At 48.6% G+C, this 27,894-nt stretch overlaps 1 protein-coding gene across 1 annotated transcript in view; it reads left to right on the top strand.

Annotated features, from left to right (window-relative positions):
• Positions 1–203: 203 nt before the first annotated feature.
• vwa5b1 (von Willebrand factor A domain containing 5B1) overlaps positions 204–27,894 on the top strand; it is an 89,798-nt gene continuing 62,107 nt past the window's right edge. The window contains exons 1-2 of the mRNA XM_031906011.1: positions 204–766; positions 25,609–25,753. Of these exons, the coding sequence (XP_031761871.1) occupies positions 25,615–25,753 (139 nt within the window). The 5' untranslated portion in view covers positions 204–766; positions 25,609–25,614. The remainder of the gene's footprint in view (positions 767–25,608; positions 25,754–27,894) is intronic.

Raw genomic sequence — 27,894 nt, 5'->3', positions numbered from 1 at the left:
GCCCAGATCCCGGGCAGCCCCCCCACAGTCTGCAGCAAAGAAACGTAAACAAATTGATCGTTTCCCTCCTCGTCTGGTCGGAGGATCCCGCTCCCACCTTGTGTCGAACTTAATCATTTCTTATGACTTCCTATTGACTGTCACATGTCAGGGTAGTTTTAATCACCTCCCCAGATGGAGTATTGTGGGGGGGGGGGGGGGGGGACGGTGCTGAGGAAGGGGGGGTAGAGATGGATCAGTCTGTGTACAAGGGGTTTCTATGGCAACCTATCTGGCTAAACAAGCAGCTCTGCCTAATGATGGTCACCCAAAGTACCATGGCAATGGGAGTGAGGGGTAGCGGCTTCCCAGCAGCCCCAGCAGCAGCCGCCGGGGGGACGAGAGAGAGAGGAGCGGCAGTCTCAGCTCTCTCAGGCACGGAGCTGTCTCTTCCTAAAGACTTGGGAGTCCCTGTGACGGAGACTTGAGATCTCTAAAGGGACACTTAGATCCTTCCCAGTGTGACCTACAGGGGGGGGGGTAATTATTTCTCTCCCAGAGACACAGGGGGGGCTTTAGTGATCTGGGCAGGGGACCCCTAGGTGCCACTTGTTGCAATAAGATCCACCTTCTCCCCTTCCCTGTGTGTCAGAAGGAAACAAACAGGCGGCTCTGCCTTCAGCGTTGGCTTGTGTTCCAGCTCAGGGGGCAACCCAGCAGCCTTGGCTTCCAGCTCAGGGGGCAACCCAGCTTTCCTGCCCCCCGTCAGGGTAACAGCGGAGGGAAGGTGAGTGATCTGCTCAGGTTTCTTCTTGTTCCTTTTGTGTCGTGTAAATGTGATTCGTTGTTGTCTGTTGGGGGCATCAGGGGCCCCTCTGGCACAGCAGGGGTTAATAGGCAGGGGTGTTGCTGAGCCAGGGGGGGGGCTTTATTCTAGTCCATAGGCTTTGGCTGCTCTCCGAGGTGCTGAAATGCCGGAGGAATTTGGCAGTGGAATCCGGCACCGTCCCCCCCCCCCCCCCCTTCCTTGGGTGGAATGTATGAAATGGAAAGGCTTTGTAATTAGCGCTAACGAGATGGGGTAGAATTGGCCGATGTATAGAGATATAACCACTGGCCGGAGTGTTAAGCAGAGTTGGGTAAAGCTCCCTGTGTGTTACAGCCCAGCACTTTGCATTGGATTCCAGGGATCAGGATGGCACTGAGCACCCCTGGGTGCCCCTTCTTACTGCCTGGGGGGTTAATTAGGGGCCACACTGCCACTTGTGAGTCCCTGCAATGGCTGCCAATGGAGCGAGTCCGGGGGGCTCTTGGCTACCAGCCTGTTAGTGAATGAGCCCATAAATCTCCATTCAGCGTCAGTCCCTGGCAGCCCCCCCCCCCCCGGCTCCTCACACAGGGAATTCTAATTATTTATCCACCTTGATTGTATTCCCTGGGTATTTGGGAACTGCTATTATTGTAAGGACTGGCATTATTATAGGGACTGGTATTATTATAAGAACTGGTTTTATTATAAGGACTGGCTTTATTATAAGGACTGGTATTATTATAAGAACTGGTTTTATTATAAGGACTGGCTTTATTATAAGAACTGGTTTTATTATAAGGACTGGTATTATTATAAGGACTGGCTTTATTATAAGGACTGGTATCATTGTAGGGACTGGTATTATTTTAGGGACTGGTATTATTTTAGGGACTGGTATTGTTATAGGGCCTAGTATAATTGTAAGGACTGGTATCATTATAGGGACTGGTATCATTGTAGGGACTGGTATTATTATAGGGCCTAGTATAATTGTAAGGACTGGTATTATTTTAGGGACTGGTATTGTTATAGGGCCTAGTATAATTGTAAGGACTGGTATTATTTTAGGGACTGGTATTGTTATAGGGCCTAGTATAATTGTAAGGACTGGTATTATTTTAGGGACTGGTATTGTTATAGGGCCTAGTATAATTGTAAGGACTGGTATCATTATAGGGACTGGTATCATTATAGGGACTGGTATCATTATAGGGACTGGTATCATTATAGGGACTGGTATTGTTATAGGGCCTAGTATAATTGTAAGGACTGGTATTATTTTAGGGACTGGTATTGTTATAGGGCCTAGTATAATTGTAAGGACTGGTATTATTTTAGGGACTGGTATTGTTATAGGGCCTAGTATAATTGTAAGGACTGGTATCATTATAGGGACTGGTATCATTATAGGGACTGGTATCATTATAGGGACTGGTATTATTTTAGGGACTGGTATTATTATAGGGACCGGTATAATTATAAGGACCGGTATTATTGTAGGGACTGGTATCACTGTGGGGTTGGAAGGGTCTGTGCTAACTAATATTTAGGCAGGTTATATATAGGCATTATGGTTGAACATGATGGACGTATGTCTTTTTTCAACCCAACTTACTATGTTACTATGTTACCGGATACCTCTGTACATAAAGCACCAACATACGCCGCAGCACTGCGCTGCAGGATCACTGGCAGAACAGACTATTTGGCTCAGGGGCAGAAATACTTTGGGCAGGGGCACAGGCCTGGGCCGGTAGGTGGCTAGCATTTGGGCAAGTGGAAATCAACACCAAACTGCTGTAAAAGTTTTCTTCGCGTTCAAGTGAACAGGAAGTGCCGCCGGCACGTTCAGCCGGGAAATGTGGCAGAAGCCTCGGAGAGAAAGGCAGGGGCTGATCCCCTGCACTATGGGGTATTTATTGTCTTTGTAAAGGGCCACAGCCCCTTGGCATTGTGGGTAAGGCTGGGAAAAATATGTTGCCCTGACCAAGAACAGAAAGTTTTTGGCCCATACAGTGGCGCTTTTTGTATCAAGCTCATTATCAGGGGCGATTTGAGGGAAGGACAGACGACTCCACTGCCTAAATGTGGCCATTAAAAGGGCCAATAAAAACCAGCTGGGCCAGTAACTACTGAGCAGGCACATTAATGTGGCAATGGGCTTGCACTGGCCTCCATTATGGTCTGATCACTGGCCCAGTATTGGGGGGGGGGGCAAATGGGGCAAATAAACCTTTCCATGTCAGCTGATCTTGCTGAGTTTGCCCTAGGAGCTTACAGCCTCCCCCTGTATGACCATTCCAAGTTACACTCCCCCCTGCCCATACTGTGTCCTGCCCAGACCTGCCCCCCTGCCCCGCCCTGGCTGGGGGTATAATTATGGGTTACTCCTAACAGACACTGGAGGTCTGTGCCCACAAGGTTGTTGCCCAGGTGAAGCTGGGGCAGTTATGATTCGAGTAGTAGTGGGGTTTGTAGAAGTAGGCGGGGCTTACACCAAACAAGGTGTGGTCACGTTGGATTAGGGGCGTGGTTTAAAACATATTATTACTACATTGGTTCAGCATTCCTGGCGTTTATCTTAGGGCCTACAACTCCCAGCATTCAAGCTGGGGCCCCCAACCAGACCCGTGGCCCAGTATACCCATTATACCCCATTCCTAGTTATTATTTCCCCCCCCCCCCCGGCGCAGGCAGACAGCCAACGTAAACACACATTAACGTATCTGCCGCAACCTGTAATTATTCCCTAGATCTAATTACAGGTTCCCGGGAATCGGAGAAACAATAAAGGAAACACGGAAAGAAAGTCTGATTTTTTTTTTAAAGGGCAAATTAACCCAAAGATTCAATTTTAAAACCAAATGGGCACCCACGGGGCCCCCTAGTGTTAGGGCCACATATATTGTTGGGTTGAACGAAGGTCTGAACTTGATGATTTGCGTTCGGTCTCAGCTGCTAGAATGTTCCTGGGCAGCGTTGCTATGGGGACAAGATGCTGTTTGTGGGTCGAGTTCCCCTTTAATGATATTTACGTGTTATTTCCTCACTGGGGGGGGGAGCAGCTCCAGTTTTTTTTACCCCCCCCCGGACCCACAAATCCCCCAGCAGATGGCGCCTTGTTTGCATTTCTCACTGCCTGAACCCTGATGCCCCCCCTGTGGGTAACTGGGGGGAAACGTAGCAGCTTGTTAGTGATGAGCGGCGCTGACCCATTTGTGCTGTCGGGCCTGGAGCTGTCTGGGGTCACATCCGACTTCCGCAAATAGTCTGTTATTCGGATCTTAAGGGATTTGGGGAAGGACAGAAAGGAGACTGGGAAAAACCAGCTCTGTCTATAGAGATATATGTAATATTCTGTATATGTAGAGCAACAGGCACAGAGATACAGGTATAGGACCCGTTATCCAGAATGCTCGGGACTAAGGGTATTCTGGATTAAACCCAATAGGGCTGTTCTGCCCCCAATAAGGGGTAATTATATCTTAGTTGGGATCAAGTACAGGTACTGTTTTATTATTACAGAGAAAAGGGAATCATTTAACCATTAAATAAACCCAATAGGGCTGTTCTGCCCCAATAAGGGGTAATTATATCTTAGTTGGGATCAAGTACAGGTACTGTTTTATTATTACAGAGAAAAGGGAACCATTTAACCATGAAATAAACCCAATAGGGCTGTTCTGCCCCAATAAGGGGTAATTATATCTTAGTTGGGATCAAGTACAGGTACTGTTTTATTATTACAGAGAAAAGGGAATCATTTAACCATTAAATAAACCCAATAGGACTGTTCTGCCCCAATAAGGGGTAATTATATCTTAGTTGGGATCAAGTACAGGTACTGTTTTATTATTACAGAGAAAAGGGAATCATTTAACCATTAAATAAACCCAATAGGGCTGTTCTGCCCCAATAAGGGGTAATTATATCTTAGTTGGGATCAAGTACAGGTACTGTTTTATTATTACAGAGAAAAGGGAACCATTTAACCATGAAATAAACCCAATAGGGCTGTTCTGCCCCAATAAGGGGTAATTATATCTTAGTTGGGATCAAGTACAGGTACTGTTTTATTATTACAGAGAAAAGGGAATCATTTAACCATGAAATAAACCCAATAGGACTGTTCTGCCCCAATAAGGGGTAATTATATCTTAGTTGGGATCAAGTACAGGTACTGTTTTATTATTACAGAGAAAAAGGAAATCATTTTTAAAAATGTGAATTATTTGATTACAATGGAGTCTATGGGGGGCAGGCTTTCCGTAATTCGGATCTTTCTGGATAACGGGTTTCCGGATACCTGTATTTATTGGGCATATAAAACTGAAGTGTGGCAGCCCCTGCCAGGCCATTACTGGCATTGCCAAGGCATTCTGGGAGAAATCTCAGTGGGTCCTCCCACCCCAGTACTGGCCATCTATATAGAGCCACTAGCCCCCGGCCTGCTCGCTGCCTGCCACCTGTTGCCGAGCTGTCAGCTGTCGGCCTGGTTGTTCATGGGGGGGTCATGGCGGCCATTGGAGCAGGTTCTTCAGTGGGGCCCCAGGTACCCCATACTGGGAGTCGCAGGGAGTTGCACCGTATCCAAATCTCCCAGTGTTGGCAGGGAAGGGGTTAACGGTATGCGGGTCCCGGCCGGGGAGTGTATATTGCAGTGAGCGCGGTGTAATTGCACAATTAATCGGATTTTCGAGACTGCGCAAACACTCATTTATTCTCTCGCTTCCTCCGAGCCCAAAGCCAACAGGGCAAAGCGCAAATACATTCAGGTTTTATTCTACAGATCGGGGGCTCTGTGTTCCGGAATTGCTTTTATATGGTTCCATATTGGCCGATCTGCCCCAGTGGGACCGGTACTGCCAGATACAGTAACCACCAACCAAATTAATCTACTTTCCTTTTCCTCGTTCTTTCATCCCTTAGTGTATGTCTCGGTGAGGAAGGGGTTAATTCTTTGCACCTTGCGCCCAGTCCAGCAGAGCAGACGGAACCAGTGGACCAGAACTAAAGGGCAAGTGAGCCCTCAAGTCTCTCGCTATGGCCCCATCCCCTCACTGCATTAAATGGGGAAAATGAAATATATCCATGCCCCTCCCTAACTTGCCCCCCATTCTCCCACAATGCAACTGGAGTAGAGACGGTGAAATGAATTCAAAGAGCCCCATGGATCCCTTTCTACCCTGGGTATTGGGGTTAAATTTGCTAAATGTAATGGCACCCCAACCCCCTGTTTCCCATTGCTTTCCCATTGCCCCTGTGCTGCCCCCCGACTCCCAGCTGCCCTTGTCTCTCATTTACATTAGGAATTTGCCCCCCTCTATGACTGACTTACTGCCCCCCCAGTGCCACTCCCAGGATGGTCAGGCTTTAACCCCTTACCTGCTGTGGCTCCTAAGTTCTTTCGGTACCAGGTGGCTCAAAGGAGCCACTGGGGAAAGGGTTAATTGTACCATCTCGTTTAACCAATTTGATGCTGGTGCTGCAGGTTTACATTACAGAGGGCCACAGACTGGGTTGGATTGGGCCATTGGGGCCCAGAACCGATCCCTGCTGGGCGCTCCGGGGCCCCCAGATCCCCCTCTCCGGATGTGCCATAGGGGCATGTGTACTAAGATTGGAGATAAATATCACCGGTGATGTTGCTTATAGCAACCAATCAGTAATTAGATTTGAACAATCACCAAAAGCAAAAATCTGATTGGTTGCTACGGGCAACATCACTGATGATATTTATCTCCAGTCTTAGTAAACATGCCTGGAGGGGGTGATTTGGGTTGGCAGCGGGGGCCCGGGAGGGGTGTGAGGAACACGGCAGGGCCCATACAACGGCCCATATAGCCACCATTTTAGTTTGATTGTTTGGCCCTAGGGCCAAAGGATTGAATTAGCCCAATAATGCCCACGATAGGTGGGAATATGGGTAGATGGTCCGCTTGTTTGGCGAGGTCAGACCGTGTATGGCCACCTTTAGCCAGAAGAGCTGACTATTTATCACAGTTTGCAGGGGCATCAGATAACTGGACACTCCCCCTCCCATAACAATGGGCGTGGCCATTAGCAGTACACAGTGTGGGTTCTATATATTCTCCTGTGTGTATGGACCGGGCCCATAATATAATGCCCAGAACTCCTTAGGGGAGAGATGATATTAAATGAATCGGTTATGATTTATCCAACTGCTTTTATACAGACTAATATGTGAGTGTAAGCTCTTTGGGGCAGGGCTCTCTTCCCCTCCTGTATCGGTTATTGGTTGTAATCCACTTATTGTACAGCGCTGCGGGATATGTTGGCGCTTTATAAATTAATAATAATATTAATAATAATACAGAATGCTTAGTAGGTTCGGAGCTTTTGCAGCAGTGCAGTTTCTCTGTGATTTTAGCCCAGACTTTCCTTTGCGGTTCTGTATAGCTCCATGCTCCCCCTAGTGGCAGAATGTGTAATTAAATATTTTATGTTCCGAAACAGGGGCCAGAAAAGAGCAACTAAATTAATAAAGGTAATTAAGGATCTCAGTTACGAAGACAGGGTCTGGGCAGGATTTGTGTTGGGATCGGGGGTTATAAATAATGTATAAAGGAATGATACAATGATGTCTCCCCCATAGAGAGATTTCTTACCCACTTGCAGTTTTTATTTGCCCTTTGGGGAAACTCGGCCTCTCTGTGATGTCACCGAAGGGCAAATCAATGAGCTGATTGCATAGAAATGCGGGAAAGATTATTAATAGCGCCGAGTAACGAGAGCGGCTAATGAAACGCTGCCGCCATGGAGAGGCAACTGGGGAAAAATCAAGGTTAAATGGAATATTACGAAGGGCAAATTGGAGGCTATCTGGGCCCTTGGCTCATTTCGACAGCAAAAAAAATCTTTTGCATCCACACGGGGGGCCCAATTATATGGCAGGTCATGTGTTGCACGAAATGCAGAAAATAGAACAATGGGGAAACACTATGGCACCCCCTACCCATATGTATAAATACAAATATACAGAGAAGGAATGTTCTGGGCACACAATAAGCTGTACCCCCATACTGTACTGTCTAAGGGAAACACTATGGCACCCCCTACCCATATGTATAAATACAAATATACAGAGAAGGAATGTTCTGGGCACACAATAAGCTGTACCCCCATACTGTACTGTCTAAGGGAAACACTATGGCACCCCCTACCCATATGTATAAATACAAATATACAGAGAAGGAATGTTCTGGGCACACAATAAGCTGTACCCCCATACTGTACTGTCTAAGGGAAACACTCTGGCACCTCCTACCCATATGTATAAATACAAATATACAGAGAAGGAATGTTCTGGGCACACAATAAGCTGTACCCCCATACTGTACTGTCTAAGGGAAACACTATGGCACCCCTACCCATATGTATAAATACAAATATACATAGAAGGAATGTTCTGGGCACACAATAAGCTGTACCCCCATACTGTACTGTCTAAGGGAAACACTATGGCACCCCCTACCCATATGTATAAATACAAATATACAGAGAAGGAATGTTCTGGGCACACAATAAGCTGTACCCCCATACTGTACTGTCTAAGGGAAACACTATGGCACCCCCTATCCATATGTATAAATACAAATATACAGAGAAGGAATGTTCTGGGCACACAATAAGCTGTACCCCCATACTGTACTGTCTAAGGGAAACACTATGGCACCTCCTACCCATATGTATAAATACAAATATACAGAGAAGGAATGTTCTGGGCACACAATAAGCTGTACCCCCATACTGTACTGTCTAAGGGAAACACTATGGCACCCCCTACCCATATGTATAAATACAAATATACAGAGAAGGAATGTTCTGGGCACACAATAAGCTGTACCCCCATACTGTACTGTCTAAGGGAAACACTATGGCACCTCCTACCCATATGTATAAATACAAATATACAGAGAGGGAATGTTCTGGGCACACAGGGCAGGACTGGCGGATTCAGAGTAATACAGTACCTATATGTATGTAAGTAGGCAGTTATTAAGAAATAAATCTAAATGCTAATGACAGGGGGGGGAAGAGACTTTGCCGGGAGGAGAATGTTCTGATTTCATTATAAGAAGAGAGAAGAGAAAGTCTATTAATTCCCTGTCCCCACTGACACTCTCGGGGTCTCTATGGAGGAGCATTGGGGTGACCCAGAGCGCTCCATTAATAACAGTCACTTGCAGTCTCTGCCCGTCTCAGTTCTAGATCATATTGGATTCTGGGGTCGGGAACCTTTCCGTCTGTTCTAAAGCGGAACCTGCTCTGAGCAAATATATAATATATAATGTTCCTTCCCAGCGAGTGACAAAGGGAAAAGCCCTGCGGAGTTACAGAAACTGCCCCCCTATATCATGTGACTTGTGTTCAGGGCCGGAACTAGTGGGAGGGGCAATGGTCGGGGGGCACATACCTCTTTCCCCTACCCCCAGTACGGACCCATGTACCCCCTTTCTACCCACCTTAACTTCTTAACACTCGGGGGGGGGGGGCAGTGGGCGGTCTGGCTAACTGGGTTGCCTAGGGCCCCGGCCAGCTTGGCCTGGTGCTGGTTCTTATACATTCCCAGGCTGGGTCGGACCCAGACCCGATCCCTATGGTGCTCCCCTGGGCGCTGGTGTCCCTCCCCATCGCCTTATTTCACTTACTCAGGGGAGGACGTTGGGCAGGTAGTGGGGGGTTAGGGGGGCGCAGCGGGGAACCCTGTGGGGGGACGCGGTGGGGGCACCTTGGGGGGCACCCCCCCAGTCCGACCCTGTTCCCAGGTGTCTCCCATAGTCCCTTAGTTTTCCTGACTTTTGCTTCAAGCCCCCCCTATATTTGGTATTCTGTACAGACCTTGCTTTGTGCCTGGGATTATTTAACCTTTATGAGCGATACCTGCACTTAGATACAGTGTTTCTCACATTTAATTAAATAAGTGGCTTTTGGCAGAGAGCCCAGAAATCTTAATGAGTGTCGCTTGCACTTAGATACAGTGTTTCTCACATTTAATTAAATTAGTAGCTTTTGGCAGAGAGCCCAGAAATCTTAATGAGCTTCACCTGCACTTAGATGCAGTGTTTCTCACATTTAATTAAATAAGTAGCTTTTGGCAGAGAACCCAGAAATCTTAAAGAGCGTCACCTGCACTTAGATGCAGTGTTTCTCACATTTAATTAAATAAGTAGCTTTTGGCAGAGAACCCAGAAATCTTAATGAGCTTCACCTGCACTTAGATACAGTGTTTCTCACATTTAATTAAATAAGTAGCTTTTGGCAGAGAGCCCAGAAATCTTAATGAGCTTCACCTGCACTTAGATACATTGTTTCTCACATTTAATTAAATTAGTAGCTTTTGGCAGAGAGCCCAGAAATCTTAATGAGTGTTGCTTGCACTTAGATACAGTGTTTCTCACATTTAATTAAATAAGTAGCTTTTGGCAGAGAACCCAGAAATCTTAAAGAGCATCACCTGCACTTAGATACAGTGTTTCTCACATTTAATTAAATAAATAGCTTTTGGCAGAGAGCCCAGAAATCTTAATGAGCATTACCTGCACTTAGATACAGTGTTTCTCACATTTAATTAAATAAGTGGGCTTTTGGCAGAGAACCCAGAAATCTTAAAGAGCATCACCTGCACTTAGATACAGTGTTTCTCACATTTAATTATATAAGTAGCTTTATATAGTAGTCAACTTTAAGTATGATTCTGAGACAATTTGCAATTGGTCTTATTTTTTTATTCAATCAATCAATTTCTGTTCAGCAGTGTTTCAGTTTGGAGTTTCAGCAGCTACCTGGTTGCTAGGGTGCAATTTACCTTAGTACCTTAGTAACCAGGGAGTGGTTTGAATGAGAGACAGGTATATGAATAGGGGAGGGGCTGAATAGAAAGATAAGGAATAAAAAGTAACAATAACAATAAAACTGGAGCCTCACAGAGCAATAGGGTTTGGCTGCCGGGGTCAGTGACCCCCATTTGAAAGCTGCAAAGAGAAGAAAAAGGCAAATAATTCAAAAACTATAAGAAATAAATAATGAAGACCAATTGAAAAGTCGCTTAGAATTGTCCAATTTATTAAATACTAAGGGGCAGATTCACTAAAACTTCTCATTTTCTTTTATATTCAAATTTGACGAAACAAATTTTCCCAAATGCCCGATATTTACTAAAAAAGTCGTTGCGAGAAAAGTCGCAAAAACCTCAACTTTTCCGAATTGTCAGTTCGATAAAGTTGTGATTTTCAGACAAAATCCAATGGAGACAAAAAGAAAGAAGTTGAAGGGGCGGGGCTTCTGCCATTGGCTCCTACAGGAACTCGGCGGCCAATTGTCCGATTCGGATTTTTAGCTGTTTAGACAATAAAAATCCATTAGATTTAAAATTTCCTTTTTTTATCTCAGATTTCACTGAGAATGATGAAAACATGGAATCTCGGGTTCGAGCTGCGGAGAAAATGTTCTATCGATAGATTAGACATAAAGTAGGCGGGCCTGTGACATAAAGTAGGCAGGCCTGTGAAATAAAGTAGGCGGGCCTGTGACATAAAGTAGGTGGGCCTATGACATAAAGTAGGCAGGCCTGTGACATAAAGTAGGGGGCCTGTGACATAAAGTAGGCAGGCCTGTGAAATAAAGTAGGCAGGCCTGTGAAATAAAGTAGGCGGGCCTGTGAAATAAAGTAGGCAGGCCTGTGAAATAAAGTAGGCGGGCCTGTGACATAAAGTAGGTGGGCCTGTGACATAAAGTAGGCAGGCCTGTGAAATAAAGTAGGCGGGCCTGTGACATAAAGTAGGCGGGCCTGTGACATAAAGTAGGCAGGCCTGTGAAATAAAGTAGGCGGGCCTGTGACATAAAGTAGGTGGGCCTATGACATAAAGTAGGCAGGCCTGTGACATAAAGTAGGGGGCCTGTGACATAAAGTAGGCGGGCCTGTGACATAAAGTAGGTGGGCCTGTGACATAAAGTAGGCGGGCCTGTGACATAAAGTAGGCGGGCCTGTGACATAAAGTAGGTGGGCCTATGACATAAAGTAGGCGGGCCTGTGACATAAAGTAGGGGGCCTGTGACATAAAGTAGGCGGGCCTGTGACATAAAGTAGGTGGGCCTGTGACATAAAGTAGGCGGGCCTGTGACATAAAGTAGGCGGGCCTGTGACATAAAGTAGGTGGGCCTGTGACATAAAGTAGGTGGGCCTGTGACATAAAGTAGGCGGGCCTGTGACTTAAAATGGGCAGAGCTATGATACAGGGGGCAGTGCCATCCCAGTGACTGGCGCCGATAACAACGTCAGAGAGAGAGGTTCCTATTAACATGGAAATGTATTGCTGGGAAGAGTCTGATCCCTACCCAGGTGCCCAAGTGCCCGACTTACCATGTCATAGAGTGCGAAATATATGGCAGGAGCCAATCATTTTGTGTATCTGTGCGTGCGACTGTAGGGTGACAATAGGGTGACTGTAGGGCCACTGTAGGGTGACTGTAGGACCACTGAATGGTGACTGTAGGACCACTGAATGGTGACTGTAGGGCCACTGTAGGGTGACTGTAGGGCCACTGAAGGGTGACTGTAGGACCACTGTAGGGTGACAGTAGGGCCACTGTAGGGTGACTGTAGGACCACTGTAGGGTGACTGTAGGGCCACTGTAGGGCAACTGTAGGGTGACTGTAGGGCCACTGTAGGGCCACTGTAGGGCAACTGTAGGGTGACTGTAGGACCACTGTAGGGTGACAGTAGGGCCACTGTAGGGTGACTGTAGGACCACTGTAGGGTGACTGTAGGGCCACTGTAGGGTGACTGTAGGGTGACTGTAGGGCCACTGTAGGGTGACTGTAGGGGGACTATAGGGCGACTGTAGGGCCACTATAGGGTGACTGTAGAACCAGTATAGGACGATTGTAGGGCGACTGTAGGGCGATTGTAGGGTGACTGTAGGACCAGTATAGGACGATTGTAGGGCGACTATAGGGTGACTGTAGGACCACTGTAGGGTGACTGTAGGGCCACTGTAGGGTGACTGTAGGGCCACTGTAGGGTGACAGTAGGGCCACTGTAGGGTGACAGTAGGGTGACTGTAGGGCCACTAAAGGGCGACTGTAGTGTGACTGTAGGGCCAGTATAGGACGATTGTAGGGTGACTGTAGGACCACTGTAGGGTGACTGTAGGACCACTGTAGGGTGACTGTAGGACCAGTATAGGACGATTGTAGGGTGACTGTAGGACCAGTATAGGACGATTGTAGGGTGACTGTAGGACCACTGTAGGGTGACTGTAGGACCACTGTAGGGTGACTGTAGGGCCACTGTAGGGTGACAGTAGGGCCACTGTAGGGTGACTGTAGGGCCACTGTAGGGTGACAGTAGGGCCACTATAGGGTGACAGTAGGGCCACTGTAGGGTGACAGTAGGGCCACTATAGGGTGACTGTAGGGCCACTGTAGGGTGACAGTAGGGCCACTGTAGGGTGACTGTAGGGCCACTGTAGGGTGACTGTAGGGCCACTATAGGGCGATTGTAGGGCGACTGTAGGGCGACAGTAGGGTGACTGTAGGGCCACTGTAGGGTGACTGTAGGGCCACTGTAGGGGGACTGTAGGGTCACTATAGGGCGACTGTAGGGTGACTGTAGGGCGACAGTAGGGTGACTGTAGGGCCACTGTAGGGTGACTGTAGGGCCACTATAGGGCGACTGTAGGGCCACTATAGGGCGATTGTAGGGCGACTGTAGGGCGACAGTAGGGTGACTGAGCTAAATATCCCTCTGATTCTGAGAGACTCCCCAGCGAGAGATTCCACTGACCTACCCACCCTGAGGGGTGACTGTTACCCCAATGTTTCTATATATCTGTAACCTTGTTATGGGCTAAGGGGGCCCAGCCTGAAGGCCAGTTAGGGGGGGATTTGGGGTGAGTGCTTATTTGTGCCCTGGGTACCCCTGGAACTATAGCGGGGTGACTGTTACCCCAATGTTTCTATATATCTGTAACCTTGTTATGGGCTAAGGGGGCCCAGCCTGAAGGCCAGTTAGGGGGGGATTTGGGGTGAGTGCTTATTTGTGCCCTGGGTACCCCTGGAACTATAGCGGGGTGACTGTTACCCCAATGTTTCTATATATCTGTAACCTTGTTATGGGCTAAGGGGGCCCAGCCTGAAGACCAGTTAGGGGGGGATTTGGGGTGAGTGCTTATTTGTGCCCTGGGTACCCCTGGAACTATAGCAGGGTGACTGTTACCCCAATGTTTCTATATATCTGTAACCTTGTTATGGGCTAAGGGGGCCCAGCCTGAAGGCCAGTTAGGGGGGATTTGGGGTGAGTGCTTATTTGTGCCCTGGGTACCCCTGGAACTATAGCGGGGTGACTGTTACCCCAATGTTTCTATATATCTGTAACCTTGTTATGGGCTAAGGGGGCCCAGCCTGAAGGCCAGTTAGGGGGGGATTTGGGGTGAGTGCTTATTTGTGCCCTGGGTGCCCCTGGAACTATAGCGGGGTGACTGTTACCCCAATGTTTCTATATATCTGTAACCTTGTTATGGGCTAAGGGGGCCCAGCCTGAAGGCCAGTTAGGGGGGGATTTGGGGTGAGTGCTTATTTGTGCCCTGGGTGCCCCTGGAACTATAGCGGGGTGACTGTTACCCCAATGTTTCTATATATCTGTAACCTTGTTATGGGCTAAGGGGGCCCAGCCTGAGGGCCAGTTAGGGTACTATTTGTGCCCTGGGTAGCCCAGTGATGCCCCTGGGGGCAGTTCTGCGGGGCAGGAGGAGGAGTTTGCAGCTTGTTGGTAATTTTCAAACAGAACATTATCAGTTATTTTCTAAATCATCTTTTAAGGGATCCTGAAATGTCAGGATGTGGGGGCTGCGGCGCTGAGACCCCCCTATCGGAGTGAATGGATCTGTTTGACCTTTGAGAGGTTCTGTTCCTCGGGAACCGTTAGTAAATGAGCGCTAATAAAAGTGATTCTTGTTGCTCGCCGGGGGGGCTGATTTACAAGCAGATGTTCCTCGCTGCGGAATCATGTCAATAAGCCCGGGCCCCGGGGGTTTGGGCAAGAAAAAATATCTCACTCCTTATCTGCACATTGGGATTTTATTGAATTCTAAAGGTTCTTTCTAATAATAGCATCGGCCGGATTTAGTTAGTGGGGGGGGGGGGCAAAACAGACTTTATTGCTCTCCTTTATTTGTATAAAGAGCCAGACAGCCCATTAACTCTTGTTCAACTACTAAGACTTGGTTGTTGCCCTTCTGTCTCCATCTTACCCTACTGTCTCCATCTTGCCCTACTGTCTCCATCTTGCCCTACTGTCTCCATCTTGCCCTACTGTCTCCATCTTGCCCTACTGTCTCCATCTTGCCCTACTGTCTCCATTATGTCCTACTGTCTCCATCTTGTCCTACTGTCCCCATCTTGTCCTACTGTCTCCATCTTGTCCTACTGTCTCCATCTTGCCCTACTGTCTCCATCATGTCCTACTGTCTCCATCTTGTCCTACTGTCTCCATCTTGTCCTACTGTCTCCATTTTGCCCTACTGTCTCCATCTTGCCCTACTGTCTCCATCTTGCCCTACTGTCCCTATCTTGCCCTACTGTCTCCATCTTGCCCTACTGTCTCCATTATGTCCTACTGTCTCCATCTTGTCCTACTGTCCCCATCTTGTCCTACTGTCTCCATCTTGCCCTACTGTCTCCATTATGTCCTACTGTCTCCATCTTGCCCTACTGTCCCCATCTTGCCCTACTGTCTCCATCTTGCCCTACTGTCTCCATTATGTCCTACTGTCTCCATCTTGCCCTACTGTCTCCATTTTGCCCTACTGTCTCCATCTTGCCCTACTGTCCACATCTTGTCCTACTGTCCCCATCTTGTCCTACTGTCCCCATCCTGCCCTACTGTCTCCATCTTGCCCTACTGTCTCCATCTTGCCCTACTGTCTACATCTTGTCCTACTGTCTCCATCTTGTCCTACTGTCTCCATTTTGCCCTACTGTCTCCATCTTGCCCTACTGTCCCCATCTTGTCCTACTGTCCCCATCTTGCCCTACTGTCTCCATCTTGCCCTACTGTCTCCATCTTGCCCTACTGTCTCCATCTTGTCCTACTGTCTCCATCTTGTCCTACTGTCTCCATCTTGCCCTACTGTCCCCATCTTGTCCTACTGTCTCCATCTTGTCCTACTGTCCCCATCTTGTCCTACTGTCTCCATCTTGCCCTACTGTCTCCATCTTGCCCTACTGTCTCCATCTTGTCCTACTGTCTCCATCTTGTCCTACTGTCTCCATCTTGTCCTACTGTCCCCATCTTGTCCTACTGTCTCCATCTTGCCCTACTGTCTCCATCTTGCCCTACTGTCTCCATCTTGCCCTACTGTCTCCATCTTGTCCTACTGTCTCCATCTTGTCCTACTGTCCCCATCTTGTCCTACTGTCTCCATCTTGTCCTACTGTCTCCATTTTGCCCTACTGTCTCCATCTTGTCCTACTGTCTCCATTTTGCCCTACTGTCTCCATCTTGTCCTACTGCCTCCATCTTGCCCTACTGTCTCCATCTTGCCCTACTGTCTCCATCTTGCCCTACTGTCTCCATCTTGTCCTACTGTCTCCATCTTGTCCTACTGTCTCCATCTTGCCCTACTGTCTCCATTTTGCCCTACTGTCTCCATCTTGTCCTACTGCCTCCATCTTGCCCTACTGTCTCCATCTTGCCCTACTGTCTCCATCTTGCCCTACTGTCTCCATCTTGCCCTACTGTCTCCATCTTGTCCTACTGTCTCCATCTTGTCCTACTGTCTCCATCTTGCCCTACTGTCTCCATCTTGCCCTACTGTCTCCATCTTGTCCTACTGTCCCCATCTTGTCCTACTGTCTCCATCTTGCCCTACTGTCTCCATCTTGCCCTACTGTCTCCATCTTGTCCTACTGTCTCCATCTTGTCCTACTGTCTCCATCTTGTCCTACTGTCCCCATCTTGTCCTACTGTCTCCATCTTGTCCTACTGTCTCCATTTTGCCCTACTGTCTCCATCTTGTCCTACTGTCTCCATTTTGCCCTACTGTCTCCATCTTGTCCTACTGCCTCCATCTTGCCCTACTGTCTCCATCTTGCCCTACTGACTCCATCTTGCCCTACTGTCTCCATCTTGTCCTACTGTCTCCATCTTGCCCTACTGTCTCCATCTTGTCCTACTGTCTCCATCTTGCCCTACTGACTCCATCTTGCCCTACTGTCTCCATCTTGTCCTACTGTCTCCATCTTGCCCTTCTGTCTCCATCTTGCCCTACTGTCTCCATCTTGTCCTACTGTCCACATCTTGTCCTACTGTCTCCATCTTGTCCTACTGTCTCCATCTTGTCCTACTGTCCCCATCTTTTCCTACTGTCTCCATCTTGTCCTACTGTCTCAAAATGTCTCTTTTTAGTGCAAATTACAGGCAACAACAGGCAAAAATATAGCCCCATACATTGAGCTCATGTTAAAACAAGGGGGTATAATGCCCCTTAATACTAAATATAACTTCTCCATTATCCAGGGTTACAGGGAAGAGTTTTTCTGGGGGGGGTGGATCTGATTAAATACCTTTTCCTTCTCTCCGTGCCCGACACATTGTTCCATTTCAGTAAGTAAGTAGAAGCGCCCGTGTATATGGGGCACAGAGAATCCACAAACCTGCCCCCGGGGGCCGGAATGAAATGTTCAGGAACAAGAGCGACGTTCCGGGCACTGGTGCCTGGGGGGGGGGGGGGGGACGACAGGTTGTTCTGTTATTATTATCAGCCACTGGGGCCCAAAGCACAGAAAGTTCCCATTTAATCTGTTTTGTTGCCAGAGATTGAGGGTCTTTATGGGGAAGGGGACACGGCAGTGAAGGAGTTAACTGAATTAAACCCATTACTGTGCGGCTGTAGGTGGGTGCGAGCTGTCAGTGATGGGGGGAGTCTGTATGGGGGGGAATGGGGGGAGTCTGTATGGGGGGGAATGGGGGGAGTCTGTATGGGGGGAATGGGGGAGTCTGTATGGGGGGGAATGGGGGAGTCTGTATGGGAGGGAATGGGGGGAGTCTGTATGGGGGGGAATGGGGGAGTCTGTATGTGGGGGGGGTTGGGGGGAGTCGGAATGGGGGAGTCTGTATGGGGGGGAATGGGGGGAGTCTGAATGGGGGGGAATGGGGGAGTCTGTATGGGGGGAATGGGGGGAGTCTGAATGGGGAGGGATGGGGGGAGTCTGAATGGGGGAGTCTGTATGGGGGGGAATGGGGGGAGTCTGAATGGGGAGGGATGGGGGGAGTCTGAATGGGGAGGGATGGGGGGAGTCTGTATGGGGGGGAATGGGGGAGTCTGTATGGGGGGGAATGGGGGGAGTCTGAATGGGGGGGTCTGTATGGGGGGGAATGGGGAGTCTGTATGTGGGGGGGGGTTGGGGGGAGTCTGAATGGGGGGGAATGGGGGAGTCTGTATGGGGGGGAATGGGGGGAGTCTGAATGGGGAGGGATGGGGGGAGTCAGAATGGGGAGGGATGGGGGGAGTCAGAATGGGGAGGGATGGGGGGAGTCTGTATGGGGGGGAATGGGGGAGTCTGAATGGGGAGGGATGGGGGGAGTCAGAATGGGGAGGGATGGGGGGAGTCTGTATGGGGGGGAATGGGGGGAGTCTGAATGGGGAGGGATGGGGGGAGTCAGAATGGGGAGGGATGGGGGGAGTCTGTATGGGGGGGAATGGGGGGAGTCTGAATGGGGAGGGATGGGGGGAGTCAGAATGGGGAGGGATGGGGGGAGTCTGTATGGGGGGGAATGGGGGGAGTCTGAATGGGGAGGGATGGGGGGAGTCAGAATGGGGAGGGATGGGGGGAGTCTGTATGGGGAGGGATGGGGGGAGTCTGTATGGGGGGGCTAATGTGGGGCCCTATCATTCCTTTGGCTTTAGCTGGGTCTCATTTCAGCAACTGGCAAATCAGATTCCTTCTCACAAGTGCCCCCACCAGGAAGCCACCTGCCCCAATATCTGTTCATAAATACTGAGAAAGAAGGAGAGAGGGGAAGGGAAATACTTAATTTGCAGAGACACCAAATAAGAGGAGCCGCCCCAGTTCAGGCAGCAGAACCTGCCAGTTATTATATATATATACAGTATACTGTATGTATATAGGTTTATTATACAGACTTGGGCAGCGGCTCCGGCAGAGAATCTGATATACAGAATTGCTGTCAGCCAATCATAACACAGCAAACTGAGACTCGGGGTCGGGGCCACAGCACAGCGTCGGGCAATTATTGCTTTTTGTGTTGATCTTGGATCTGGGGCCTTTGTGCACTAAATACGATATTGATTCCCCCCGTGCCGCTCCGGCTGCCCCCCCCCGACTGTCTCACTACAAACACGGAATCGTGGAGGATAAACTTTTAATAATGTGAAATTGGAAATTAAATTTGCTTTGACAGTTATCTCCTTACACTGTATCTCTGTGTCTGTGCCGAGAAACCAAATAATCAGTCGCTTGAATAGGAGAGAGGTAATTATATGAGATGGAATTTCTATCAAAGAGAAATAGATGTTTCCTTCAAAATATATTCTCTATATCAGATATTGATTTCATCATCAGCATAGGAAGGGGTTCCTTACTGTAAGGGCAGTCGGGTTATGGGGTTCCCTACCAAGAGAGGGGGAATGAGTGATACATTGGGGGTGGGGAGGAAAGAAGATCTCGCTATCAGCATAGGAAGGGGTTTCTTACTGTAAGGGCAGTCAGGTTATGGGATTCCCTACCAAGAGAGGGGGAATGAGTGATACATTGGGGGTGGGGAGGAAAGGGGATCTCACCATCAGCATAGGAAGGGGTTCCTTACTGTAAGGGCAGTCGGGTTATGGGGTTCCCTACCAAGAGAGGGGGAATGAGTGATTCATTGGGGGTGGGGAGGAAAGTGGATCTCACCATCAGCATAGGAAGGGGTTCCTTACTGTAAGGGCAGTCGGGTTATGGGGTTCCCTACCAAGAGAGGGGGAATGAGTGATTCATTGGGGGTGGGGAGGAAAGGGGATCTCACCATCAGCATAGGAAGGGGTTCCTTACTGTAAGGGCAGTCAGGTTATGGGGTTCCCTACCAAGAGAGGGGGAATGAGTGATTCATTGGGGGTGGGGAGGAAAGGGGATCTCACCATCAGCATAGGAAGGGGTTCCTTACTGTAAGGGCAGTCAGGTTATGGGGTTCCCTACCAAGAGAGGGGGAATGAGTGATTCATTGGGGGTGGGGAGGAAAGGAGATCTCACCATCAGCATAGGAAGGGGTTCCTTACTGTAAGGGCAGTCAGGTTATGGGGTTCCCTACCAAGAGAGGGGGAATGAGTGATTCATTGGGGGTGGGGAGGAAAGGGGATCTCACCATCAGCATAGAAAGGGGTTCCTTACTGTAAGGGCAGTCAGGTTATGGGATTCCCTACCCAGAGAGGGGGAATGAGTGATACATTGGGGGAGGGGAGGAAAGGAGATCTCACCATCAGCATAGGAAGGGGTTCCTTACTGTAAGGGCAGTCAGGTTATGGGATTCCCTACCAAGAGAGGGGGAATGAGTGATTCATTGGGGGTGGGGAGGAAAGGGGATCTCACCATCAGCATAGGAAGGGGTTCCTTACTGTAAGGGCAGTCAGGTTATGGGATTCCCTACCAAGAGAGGGGGAATGAGTGATTCATTGGGGGAGGGGAGGAAAGGAGATCTCACCATCAGCATAGGAAGGGGTTCCTTACTGTAAGGGCAGTCAGGCTATGGGATTCCCTACCAAGAGAGGGGGAATAAGTGATTCATTGGGGGTGGGGAGGAAAGGAGATCTCACCATCAGCATAGGAAGGGGTTCCTTACTGTAAGGGCAGTCAGGTTATGGGGTTCCCTACCAAGAGAGGGGGAATGAGTGATTCATTGGGGGTGGGGAGGAAAGGGGATCTCACCATCAGCATAGGAAGGGGTTCCTTACTGTAAGGGCAGTCAGGTTATGGGGTTCCCTACCAAGAGAGGGGGAATGAGTGATTCATTGGGGGTGGGGAGGAAAGGAGATCTCACCATCAGCATAGGAAGGGGTTCCTTACTGTAAGGGCAGTCAGGTTATGGGGTTCCCTACCAAGAGAGGGGGAATGAGTGATTCATTGGGGGTGGGGAGGAAAGGGGATCTCACCATCAGCATAGAAAGGGGTTCCTTACTGTAAGGGCAGTCAGGTTATGGGATTCCCTACCCAGAGAGGGGGAATGAGTGATACATTGGGGGAGGGGAGGAAAGGAGATCTCACCATCAGCATAGGAAGGGGTTCCTTACTGTAAGGGCAGTCAGGTTATGGGATTCCCTACCAAGAGAGGGGGAATGAGTGATTCATTGGGGGTGGGGAGGAAAGGGGATCTCACCATCAGCATAGGAAGGGGTTCCTTACTGTAAGGGCAGTCAGGTTATGGGATTCCCTACCAAGAGAGGGGGAATGAGTGATTCATTGGGGGAGGGGAGGAAAGGAGATCTCACCATCAGCATAGGAAGGGGTTCCTTACTGTAAGGGCAGTCGGGTTATGGGGTTCCCTACCAAGAGAGGGGGAATGAGTGATACATTGGTGGGGGGGAGGTGCTTAAGGGGTTAATCAATATTACCCATGTGACCCCAGAGTCATTATGCCAATCAGCAGTTGCCCCAGTCCTGCAGAACAGTAATTCCCAGTTGCCGTTGGCTCAGTATTCCGGCCCAGCAGTCAGCGCTTTATGTTTATTACTGAGAGTAAATAGGGCCGCCGGGCGGCGGATGGGAGAGAATTGGCGGCTAATGATACATTGTACCCAATGCAAAGTGCCACTTAGCCTAAGTGCCAGAATTAAGGGCTTTACCCCTACGTAACGCGTGACTGCGGATCAAGGTATCACGGCGCTTATTGCTTTTACTCTCCGGATAAATTACAGCTTATTTGTAACGGAGAAATTGAAAGTCCACTTTACTCTGAAAATCTATTTAACCCCCCGTGACCCGAACGCATTAAGTCTGCGGAACCGACGCGCTTTGCATGGCAGAAAGGGAGCCAATCGCCGCGGGGCGACGCGCTGATCCGAGAAGCTGCTGGGAGTTCTGTAATCAGGAAAGAATAGAAAGAACTGAGCCGGGGGTTCCTCAGGGGAGGAGTCTTGGGATCACTTGAGAGTTCCTCAGGGGCGGAGTCTTGGGATCACTTGAGAGTTCCTCAGGGGCGGAGTCTTGGGAATCACTTGAGAGTTCCTCAGGGGCGGAGTCTTGGGAATCACTTGAGAGTTCCTCAGGGGCGGAGTCTTGGGATCAACCTATAAGGGGCCCCTTAGCTGTAGAGGGAGCCCAATTAAAAAAAAAAGGCTGTTATGTAGAACACTTGCCCCCAATCTACCCCTTAGGGTAACTAAGCACTCTGGGGCCCCAGGATGTCACATAGCAGCCTAGGAAACCCCATTGAAATCTTATAGCCCCTAGTGGGGGCGGAGCAATGGTTGTAAGGGGGATGGACTATGGCTTAATGGGGTGTGGTCATGGGGGGATTCACTATTTTAGGGTTCGGCCGAACCCCAATTCCTTTTTGAAAGATTCGGCCGAACGCCAAACCCTAAGGATTCAGCATTCCAACGCTGTGCCCGGCTGACGGGGGGGTGGGGGGGGCACTGGGGATTGGAGGCAATTCTGTTGGTATCGGCGCTGTCAGGAAGATGAATTGGGCGCACAGAGCTGGTAGGGAAGGAATTAGAGACGGAGCAGAACCCTCCCTGAAATCCCGTCTGATGAATTAACGACTGATTAATTAGCCTTCAGATCCAGGATTAATTGCCCCTTGTGCAGCTGCTTCCTGCCCCCCCCCCAGCCCCGGCACGTGGGCTGCACCCATCATTAACTGTCAGCTCTTCAGGGCAGCGATGTCACACCTGGCACATTTAGTCCCTGTATGTATGAGGGCAGTATGGGGGGACCCCTTGGAATGCCCCTTAGTATGTGGCACTAAGCGCAAGCCCTGCGTTGGCCTAAGGGCAAAGAGCCGCAATTGCCCCTGGCTAAATGCCCTTTGCAGGAACCCACCTAAACTGCCCTTTTCATGTTGCCAAACGAGTGGATCTTCTCCCGATATGCCCACCTACGGGGCAATATTGGGCTTATTCCCTTGGGCCAAATGATCAAATTAAAACTGCGGTCATAGGCGTCGGTGGTGCCCGTCGGGGGTGCCCGTACCTGGGCAGATAAGTCTAAAGGACCAATATCGGCAGCCGAAATTGCCCCGTGTGTGGGCACCTTAAGGCCTATGCCACCCATAGGGGGTGCTGTTCCTTCCACACTCCTCTCTGCCCCCCCCTCAAGGCAGGTAGAGTTTGGATCCCCCATTTTGAGCCAGGAAGGGAACGCAGTGGGACCGTTGTGGTGCCATCGTGCTGTGCCCCATTTGTACCCTGCAGTATCAGTCAGGATACAGATCCTTAGTGTATGGTTAATAACTCAGAGGGCACAGTAGCTCTGGGCATTTCTAGCTATTTTATCATCTGAGGCAGCAGACCCAGTGGCACCGGGCCGGCAAACCTGGTGCCCCCACCCATTACCCAACTGCTTTTCTCCCCCCGATATTATTATCAAATGGCTAAGGCTCTAGATGCCCCTATATACACAGTATATTTACCTCTTTCCTGCCCCCCCAGGGGTCTGCGGCTCATTTATTTCCTAAAGAAAAGGCAAACTGGGCGGCAGCCAGGAACCCTCCCTCTAATCTATAGCTGCCAGCTTGGCACAGCCGGGGAACCGCCGCTTGGCTGCCTTTCATCTACAGCTGAGTGTTTCATCTCTAGAACTGGCAGTCGGCAGGGGGAGGCTGGGGTGGCAGTGAGTTCTGCGCCGGCACTTTGCGCTCCTCGGGGGGCTCAGCGGCTGCTACAGGGGCCCCAAGAGTGTTTAAGACACAATGGTGGGAGCAGATGTTAAACTACAGCTCACAGGGATGCAGGGAGTTGCAGCACAACAACAGCTTGGGGGCCACAGGCTGGACACTAATATCTCTGGTATAATACGAGGTTCCTTTCTGCACCGGGGCCCAAGTTATTAGGGGGGGCCCTGACATCCCAGTTATTAGGGGGGCCCTGACATCCCAGTTATTAGGGGGGCCCTGACACCCCAGTTATTAGGGGGGCCCTGACACCCCAGTTATTAGGGGGGCCCTGACATCCCAGTTATTAGGGGGGCCCTGACATCCCAGTTATTAGGGGGGCCCTGACACCCCAGTTATTGGGGGGGCCCTGACACCCCAGTTATTAGGAGGGGCCCTGACACCCCAGTTATTGGGGGGGCCCTGACACCCCAGTTATTAGGAGGGGCCCTGACATCCCAGTTATTGGGGGGGCCCTGACACCCCAGTTATTCGGAGGGGCCCTGACACCCCAGTTATTAGGAGTGGCCCTGACATCCCAGTTATTAGGGGGGCCCTGACATCCCAGTTATTAGGGGGGCCCTGACATTCCAGTTATTAGGGGGGGCCCTGACATTCCAGTTATTAGGGGGGCCCTGACATCCCAGTTATTAGGGGGGCCATGACAGCCCAGTTATTAGGGGGGCCATGACAGCCCAGTTATTAGGGGGGGCCCTGACATCCCAGTTATTAGGGGGGGCCCTAACATCCCAGTTATTAGGGGGGGGCCATGACAGCCCAGTTATTAGGGGGGGCCCTGACATCCCAGTTATTAGGGCTTGGGGGATGGGAACGCTGCTTGTAACTGTCGGCCTTTTTCTGCCAGTTATGGAGCAGCGCCCGGCAGCCTTGGCACAGTAGGGCCGGACTTGGCATTGTTTATAGCTATGGGGGGGTCACTAGTACCAGGACTGTATGCAGAGCAATGTGCCATATTTCACCGAATACCCCAAAGCAGGGGAAGGGGCCCCACTTGAGGGCCATTTATGTTGTATGTTTGGGGGTGCAGCGGGGGCGGTGCTTATAGAAATGAATGCACACCTATACCCCTTGCTACGACCTAATGGCACCCTTGGGAATAGGGGTACATGAACCCCAGAAGACTGTAAACCTTACTAAGGGGGTGCATTTAATAAAAGGCACTAAGTTTGCCCAGGTGCAGTAACCCATAGCAACCAGTCAGCAAGTAGCATTTACTGGTCACCTGTTTAAAGGGGAACTGTCACCCAGACATGAATAGCTGCATAATGAAAGTCCTGTTTCTATTAACACATTCATACCCATTATAAAGCAATTTAAAAATCCCAGCTGTCAATCATACATTGCCTGCCCCGCCTCTACTTTCACTTTTCATTCAGCACCCCTCACTTTCCCCCTCCCTCCTCACCATCTAATTGTGTATATCCAGTGCATGGGCCTATACCTCTGACCCCCCCCATTCTGACATATAAACTTGATTTTGGGGTGACACATAGCTTGCCCACAAAATGGCGGCTGCCTGCTGGCCGTAATTGCGAATCTCCAGACTGAAGGAAACAAGATTTATATTATTTATAAAGTGTAAGTAACATTTATTTTGCTTGACAAACACAATAGAAAAGAATTTGGAATTATTTCTTAGGGTGACAGCTCCCCTTTAAAAGCAAACATCTTATTGGTTGCTATGGGTTACCGCACTGGGGCAAATGTAGTGTCTTTTATTACATAGGGAGGTTAGAGTCTTTATTATAGGAGTTGGTCTTTAGAATAAAGCTGGGGGGCCACAAGCAGTTTGTGATCCCATATTGGGGGCCCCGTTGCATTGAATGGGGTCCGTTATAAGGTTTTTTTTTGCCCCAAATACAATGATAAATATGAATTCTATGTGCCCATTATGTGTGTTGTTTGCAGGGTAAGATGCCCGGGCTCCTGAATCGTATCACCGGGGCCCCCCTGCCCCTGACTGCAGCGGAGATTAGCGCCTGTGTAAGCGGGTACGCTCTGGGCATGACGGCGTCTCTCACTTACACCAACCCGGAGTCTCAGCCGGTGGAAGGTAAATATCAGTAGTCGCTCCCTAACCTGCTTGTCTGGGAAATGGGCGGGGAAAGGGGTGCTTGCATGCCCCGCCCCCTGTGCCTCTGGATGCTGCCAAGCTAGCCGGCCCCTAGGAGGAATTAATAAGGTTCCCTATATGTTGGTAGCATATACAGGTATGGGATCCCTTATCCGGAAACAGAACCCAATAGGGCAGAACAGCCCTATTGGGTTTATTTAATGGTTAAATGATTCCCTTTTCTCTGTAATAATAAAACAGTACCTGTACATGATCCCAACTAAGATATAATTACCTCTTATTGGGGCAGAACAGCCCTATTGGGTTTATTTAATGGTTAAATGATTCCCTTTTCTCTGTAATAATAAAACAGTACCTGTACTTGATCCCAACTAAGATATAATTACCCCTTATTGGGGGCAGAACAGCCCTATTGGGTTTATTTCATGGTTAAATGATTCCCTTTTCTCTGTAATAATAAAACAGTACCTGTACTTGATCCCAACTAAGATATAATTACCCCTTATTGGGGCAGAACAGCCCTATTGGGTTTATTTAATGGTTAAATGATTCCCTTTTCTCTGTAATAATAAAACAGTACCTGTACTTGATCCCAACTAAGATATAATTACCCCTTATTGGGGCAGAACAGCCCTATTGGGTTTATTTCATGGTTAAATGATTCCCTTTTCTCTGTAATAATAAAACAGTACCTGTACTTGATCCCAACTAAGATATAATTACCCCTTATTGGGGGCAGAACAGCCCTATTGGGTTTATTTAATGGTTAAATGATTCCCTTTTCTCTGTAATAATAAAACAGTACCTGTACTTGATCCCAACTAAGATATAATTACCCCTTATTGGGGGCAGAACAGCCCTATTGGGTTTATTTAATGGTTAAATGATTCCCTTTTCTCTGTAATAATAAAACAGTACCTGTACTTGATCCCAACTAAGATATAATTACCCCTTATTGGGGCAGAACAGCCCTATTGGGTTTATTTAATGGTTAAATGATTCCCTTTTCTCTGTAATAATAAAACAGTACCTGTACTTGATCCCAACTAAGATATAATTACCCCTTATTGGGGGCAGAACAGCCCTATTGGGTTTATTTCATGGTTAAATGATTCCCTTTTCTCTGTAATAATAAAACAGTACCTGTACTTGATCCCAACTAAGATATAATTACCCCTTATTGGGGGCAGAACAGCCCTATTGGGTTTATTTAATGGTTAAATGATTCCCTTTTCTCTGTAATAATAAAACAGTACCTGTACTTGATCCCAACTAAGATATAATTACCCCTTATTGGGGGCAGAACAGCCCTATTGGGTTTATTTCATGGTTAAATGATTCCCTTTTCTCTGTAATAATAAAACAGTACCTGTACTTGATCCCAACTAAGATATAATTACCCCTTATTGGGGCAGAACAGCCCTATTGGGTTTATTTAATGGTTAAATGATTCCCTTTCTCTGTAATAATAAAACAGTACCTGTACTTGATCCCAACTAAGATATAATTACCCCTTATTGGGGCAGAACAGCCCTATTGGGTTTATTTCATGGTTAAATGATTCCCTTTTCTCTGTAATAATAAAACAGTACCTGTACTTGATCCCAACTAAGATATAATTACCCCTTATTGGGGGCAGAACAGCCCTATTGGGTTTATTTAATGGTTAAATGATTCCCTTTTCTCTGTAATAATAAAACAGTACCTGTACTTGATCCCAACTAAGATATAATTACCCCTTATTGGGGGCAGAACAGCCCTATTGGGTTTATTTAATGGTTAAATGATTCCCTTTTCTCTGTAATAATAAAACAGTACCTGTACTTGATCCCAACTAAGATATAATTACCCCTTATTGGGGCAGAACAGCCCTATTGGGTTTATTTAATGGTTAAATGATTCCCTTTTCTCTGTAATAATAAAACAGTACCTGTACTTGATCCCAACTAAGATATAATTACCCCTTATTGGGGCAGAACAGCCCTATTGGGTTTATTTAATGTTTAAATGATTTTTAGTAGACTTAAGGTACAAAGATCCAAATTACATAAAGATCCCTTATCCAGAAAACCCCTGGACCCGAGCATTCTGGATAATGGGTCCCATACCTGTATATCCCA

Source organism: Xenopus tropicalis, chromosome 7, assembly GCF_000004195.4.
Source record: "Xenopus tropicalis strain Nigerian chromosome 7, UCB_Xtro_10.0, whole genome shotgun sequence".
Taxonomy (NCBI): Eukaryota; Metazoa; Chordata; class Amphibia; order Anura; family Pipidae; genus Xenopus; species Xenopus tropicalis.
This window is presented reverse-complemented; position numbering and strand designations above follow the sequence as displayed.